This window comes from Rhinolophus sinicus, chromosome 14, assembly GCF_057876585.1.
Source record: "Rhinolophus sinicus isolate RSI-liver-muscle chromosome 14, RSI-T2T, whole genome shotgun sequence".
NCBI classification, from domain to species: domain Eukaryota; kingdom Metazoa; phylum Chordata; class Mammalia; order Chiroptera; family Rhinolophidae; genus Rhinolophus; species Rhinolophus sinicus.
Window position 1 is genome coordinate 46,374,467 of NC_142514.1, and position 6,000 is coordinate 46,380,466.

Below are 6,000 nucleotides of genomic sequence, written 5' to 3' on the forward strand. Positions count from 1 at the left end.
CCTGCACTGCATCCAGACTCTGCTAGCAGGGAGGAGAGGAGCGGAGGTGTGAGAGGGTGTCGGCGTAAGCAGAGGTGCTGCTGTCTGCGCTCTGTGAGGAAGAAGGCAGCCGCTCCACATCCTATCTGAAGAAAGTCTAAGCATTTAGATGGAAGACCAGGTAGGAGGGAAAGTCTTCTGAAGTAGACATAGCATCTGCGATCTAGTGCAAAGAATTTAGAAGCTTCCATTTGAAACCGTGGGAGAAGGAGACCAATCCTGGAATGTTTGTAGGAAGCAAGACATGGTGAATGGGAATGAACTATATCTTCCCATGATGACTAACTGGGGAATGTTCTGTTTATCAGCTGTCTCCATTGCTAAATGGCAAACACTGGATGGGGTTTGGTGACACATAGCAGTGAGGAGTAGTGTAGTATCTTTCCTTCTGGTCGGCCTTTGGCTTTACACAAAGCTCTTCTCTTTACAGAAGAACTGACAGACTCATGAAGACGGAAGGGTCCCCAGATAACTGTCTTCCACAGTCTTCTTACCTCATGCCGCAGAATATCTACCCAGGAGCCCCTAGCCTTTTCCTCTGAAGCAAGATTATTGGGGATGAAACATGTTGCCAGGGAGGGAAAGGAGAGGGCAGCAGAGAGAGGGGGCGGGGCTTGGCATTGTACCCACACGGACCCACTTTGTGTCTTCAGGCATTGGTAATAGCCAGTCTCTGCCATTTGGGGCACTCTTAGGGGTTCTCTGTCAGTGTTTTGCAAAGAATTCTTTCTCTGATCTGCTTGAAACCTCTTCTGCTCCGATTTCAGCCCATTCTGTCCGTGTTTCCCTCCTGATCTGGGGATCGAATTTTTGCGTCGGGCAGCTTATTTATTTATTTACTTTATTAAGCTTCAAACAGGAGTGGGTAGTCCATAAATTATAGGGAAGCATGGAAGGGAGGGTGGGCCTGTTGTCACCTGGCCTCCCTGGGATCAGGTCTCCCGCCCGACCCTGTGAATGCTTCTCCCCCATGAGATCAGCCCCCATTGCGTGGATGCAGTGAGAGATTGACCAAGGGCAGACGCATGGGCCTCAGCTGCTTCCATTTATCAAGAATCGAATCCCCCTATGGATCAAGTATAGATGAAATTAGATCTCCAAATGGCCCCCTTATAATTTTCCAGCCTCTCTGATCTCCCAGCCTATGGGAGAAAAAAACAAAAAAAACAAATCTCTGCTTATCTTTCCCAGGGCTTGCGACTCATTTTTGCAGATGGTTCTCGCATCATCTTCCGACTGAGTGGCACCGGGAGTGCGGGCGCCACCATTCGGCTGTACATCGACAGCTATGAGAAGGACCTTGCCAAGATCCACCAGGACCCCCAGGTAAGGCCTAAGCCCTGAGCCCCGACTACTTCTTAGAGAGGATGGTAGTGGTTCCATGGAGCCTGTGTTATCACTGCCCACTTCTCAAATGATTGAACAAGAGTACTCCACTTCCGGCCTGTTTCCTTCAGTGTGTCATAACAGTAGTAATAGCGAACAGGTATCTGAGCATTTCTTATTTGCCAAGCTCTGTTCTAAACCTATTATACAGACATAGTCATTCCATTCTCCAATGAGATAGACTGTGTTATTATTCCTACCACAGGTAAGGGAACCGAAGCACAGAAAGGTTGAGCAGTAGGTTCACGTGCCTGGGAAGTGGCCGCGTCGGGATCAGTCATGTTTCCATCAGCCCCTCAGCTTGCGTTCCGGTCTGTCACTGATCATTTGCCACTTTGCTGGGTCTGATTGCCTGCCCTGGCAGAACACACACTAGTTCTAGGTTTGGTGGAGAGGGAGAGACAGTTTCATGACCCAGCAAGAAACATCTTTATGGAAGTCTGTGGACTTGCAGCCTGGTGGTTTGGGTTCCTAGTCCCACCTGAAGATTCTCTGGGAGTATGTCAGAATGAGCAGGGAGCAAAAGAGCCAGCGGTGACAGAGAACTTGGAGCATAGACACGCAAAAAGAGGAGCCAAGGGGAGGCAGCGACACACAGGGGAGAGTTTCCCCATGTGCGTTCCTTGTCCTGGCAGATGCTCCCCCATCAAAACACAATAGCCGACAATGTTTAGGAAGCATTGTGGTCCATTAGCCCCTACTTGTCAATTCACAACACACACCGCACCTTAAGGACTCTCAGAAGCCTTGTTTCAAGATTTCTGTTTAAATAGCGTTCACCAGGCTTATTTTTCCACAAAGCCTTTTTTCTTCTAACACATAGTTAAAATCCTGTGAAACTCACTTAGAAACCCCAGGCACAGTGGTTTTGAGCAGAGGTTTTGGAGTTAAAGAGATCTTGCTTTTTAATTCGGTTGCTTCCTCTTAGCTGTCAGTCCCTGGGCAAGTCGTTTCAATGTTCTGAGACTCGGTCTACGAGTCTGTGAAATGGCAGGATACTGCCTACTTCACCGAGCTGTTATGGGGATTTAAGGAGACAATGGATGCAAAATTCTAAAAACTGAGCCTGACACATAGAGTTTGCTTTTAGGAAAAGTGGCTATTATAGTTGTTTTTATTACAAAAATAGGGAGGTGAGAGGATACTTCACTTTAGCTTTTTTGCCAGGCTCCAGCTTCAGTCATTGCCAGACCTCTGTTGTGTTGCAGGCATCCTTAAAACTTAAACCAAAGGCAATGGTGTCTACATTGTAGACCCACAGAATAATAGAGAAAGAGGAAGGAATTGTGTTTCTTTTTCTTAATGCCTGGCATATGGTAAATGCAAAGAATGAATGAAAGATAAGTTTTTTCCGACCGTAGTCCTTACGAGATGGGAGAGCATTGAAGGGTGTTGGGTGCCCCCAGTGCCCAGGTGTGCACCATTCCAGCTGGAGAGACGCCACAGCCTCAGCACTTTGTTGGGACTGTTGGAGCCCCAAGGAGAAATGGCAAGTGGTGTAGTCAGCAAGTGGAGTGGGTCACCAGCTTTCATCCAGGTATCATGAGTTGGTGGAAATTTTGATGAGGAAAAGCAACAGAGGGCAGTAGAAACTGTACTACTCTTGGCTCTGCCCTTGCATCACTTGGTCACGTCACCTCTTTGGATGTCTGTTTCCTCATCTGTGAAATGGGCTGTTCAACTAGATAAGTAGTTTTCATTTTTTAAAAAGTATGAAATATATTTAAGCAATAGTAGAATTTGTGTGTGTGTTTTTTTAAGTGAGAGTTAGACGGGAGGGTGGTGGTGTTGCCTGTTGAAAAGATCTCTCTGGGAACAGTGGGAAACAAATTGGAGGATGCAAAAGTAGATTTGAAAGTACCCTTGTTCCAGGTAAGAGAGAGGACATTGGCTTAGCAAGTCGTATGGCACTGGGATGGAGAGAAACGGGAGCCATTGAGAGATACTTAGGAGATAAAAGAACCTTTGGCTGGTTGATAGATTGGACAAGAGGTAAAGTGTCAAGAATGACTCTTAGTTGTTCCTTTGCTTTCTGTGATAGACCTTGGTGTCGACTCACAGAAATAGAGAATGCTGGGACTAGGTTTTGGGGGAAAGGACATGTCTTTATTTTTAGGCTGGTAGGATTTGAGGAGCCTTTGGGATATCTGAGTAGGCAGTCAGACATATGGGTCAGGAGCTCAAAGGCAGAGTTAGGGCTAGCGCTGTGGATCTGTGTCTAGAGGAAGTGATGGAAAAGGTTCTCTCTGTGTCTCCCTCAGGTCATGTTGGGCCCACTGATTTCCATTGCTCTGAAGGTCTCCCAACTCCAGGAAAGGACGGGACGCACTGCACCCACCGTTATCACCTAAGATGACATCTTAGGCCAGATGCAGTACGTCTCTCCATCCCGGGACCCGCCAAGTCACCTGATTGAAGAGCATGGACAGAAACAATGTGTATTCACCCAGGCTTTTTAGGATTCAGTTTTTCCACTAACCAGTTGTTGATGAATGGTACGTTTGCAAAACACTGCCAATTGAGATGCTCATGGGAGCCTTGTGGGAAAGGGGAAAAAAGACCCAGGGGCTTATGCAAATGTCAGTCCCTTTCAAGTCCTTTCACACTGCTGCTGTGACGGTATTGTCTCCTTAGCACCAAGTTCTGTTTACACTACAATGTAAGATAAAGGTTGAGCATCAGCTAATGAGGCCATTTTTCATCCTTAGGATGTGCCAATGAAATGACAGTGCAAGTTCCTTTCTCCTTGGTGAACCTTTTCCCCCATTTATTGTTTACATGTAATCCAGCAAAATGCCACTTCTGGTGCCTTTTCTCCAATCAGTTCTTTCCTCAGAGTGAGACGTACTTGTCTACAGATTTCAGCCTTGTTTTGCAGCACAGTCCCATTCACACAAATATTTTGGGATATTAAAGCAAAATAAGCTACTATTTCTTGATGTGTTTTTTTTCCCTAACTATAAGATGCTTGTTTGATTTCAGAAAGAAAACAGATTTGTTTTTGAGGGGGAGGGGAAGGGTATTGTATTTTATTTGGACGTTCTCCCTAGGAAAACAACAAGTTCTCTGTGCTAGGTTTTAAAATCCTACACTCAAGACTGTAATTTCAGGTCTTAGCAGGGTCACCTGAGCCCTGGATCCTTCTGAAGTGGATAAGGTAAGCTTGACACGGTGAACTTGGAATGAGGAAAGGAAGATGATTTTCATGAGGTCTTAAATGGCAAAGCACTGCGTGTGTCTTGTGGTGCTGAGATGTCCCGATGCCTGTTGATGGGATGGAGGCAGAACTCAGAATCCTAGAGCAAGGTGACGAACACTTGCTTGGAGATCTGCAACCCACTGACATCATACTCATCTCAGAACGTGTGATCCGTGAGTAGATCACAGTGGTTAAAAGCGTAGGCTTGGGAGCCGACAGACCTGAGTTTGAATCCCATTTGAGACCTTGTATCACCTTTGAATATCATTCTCCTCATCTTTAAAATGAGAGTAAAAATAGTTTCAACTCTGTAGGTTTACTGAGAACATGGTGAGTAGACCTGTGAAAAGCAGTGGGCACAGTATCTAGTTCATGGTAGGTTGTCAAATAAGGGGGAACTAGGATTATGGTGACTATAATGTTATTTCTAGATTTTTAAGTACTGGAAAAACAAAAACTATACCACAAATATTTGCGTGCATTTTATGGTTTGCGAGGCACTTCCACAGTCACCTTGCCATATGGGCTATGCCAGAGATACAGCCCAGCTCTACGTCGCTCCGTCGCGGAGGAGAATCCCTATTCCCGGTGACAGGGTCTTTATCTGGGGTGAGCTTTCCAATGTTGCCATTTAACGAGAGAGCCCAGCCCAGCAAACACAGCATAAGCTTTGACAAATGATGAGATGAAGACGAGGACTTTTTGAATATTAAATGCCTGGCATTGTTCTAAGTGCTTTCCACACACTGTTTGAATATCCCAATAACTCTGTGAGGTAGGCTCTTAATATTTCCATATTGCAGATGAAGTCCAGTTACTTGCCCACAGTTATACCACTAGAGAGTGGTGGCATGTCCCCAGGCAGTGCAGCTCAGCTCTGCATGGTTTACCAGTACTTGGTATTGCCTCGTCTACTGACTGGCTACTTCTCGTAGGTAGAAGGAAGGTGTGCAAATGCCCCTGCATTTATTTTACTTATTAAAGGGTAATACTGTATTCCTTGGGTACCAGACACTCTGTTAGTTTTGGCATTGTTGTCTCTGCACACCCCCACCGGCCTGCCAAGATCTTGATATCTGGGCATATCAGTCAGCCAGGAAGCATGTATTGACCCACATTAAGTGTGAGATGCCATGGGAAGGAAAGAATGTGTAACACACAGTTGCTGCCCTCCAGCTGCCTGTAAGGCTAGCTAGGGGAATGAAGTCCAGCAGAAATAGGAGACTGTATAGGATAAGTACCTTATGATGTATGGGCAATACCTGTAGTTAGAATCCAAATTTCCCTGGCACCTATTCTGTTTTAGCTGTTGGGCCAGATGCTTTCCAGTAACCCTCTAAGTGAGGCATTATTATTCTCATTTTAGAGTTGAGGCA

At 45.8% G+C, this 6,000-nt stretch overlaps 1 protein-coding gene across 2 annotated transcripts in view; it reads left to right on the top strand.

Moving 5' to 3' along the window:
* The window catches only part of PGM1 (phosphoglucomutase 1), a 54,552-nt gene extending 50,196 nt beyond the window's left edge, over positions 1-4,356 (top strand). For both annotated transcript variants that reach the window (XM_019731548.3, XM_019731539.3), the window contains exons 10-11: positions 1,231-1,365; positions 3,687-4,356. In XM_019731548.3, the coding sequence (XP_019587107.1) occupies positions 1,231-1,365; positions 3,687-3,776 (225 nt within the window). In that variant the 3' untranslated portion in view covers positions 3,777-4,356. The remainder of the gene's footprint in view (positions 1-1,230; positions 1,366-3,686) is intronic.
* The last annotated feature ends 1,644 nt before the right edge of the window (positions 4,357-6,000 follow it).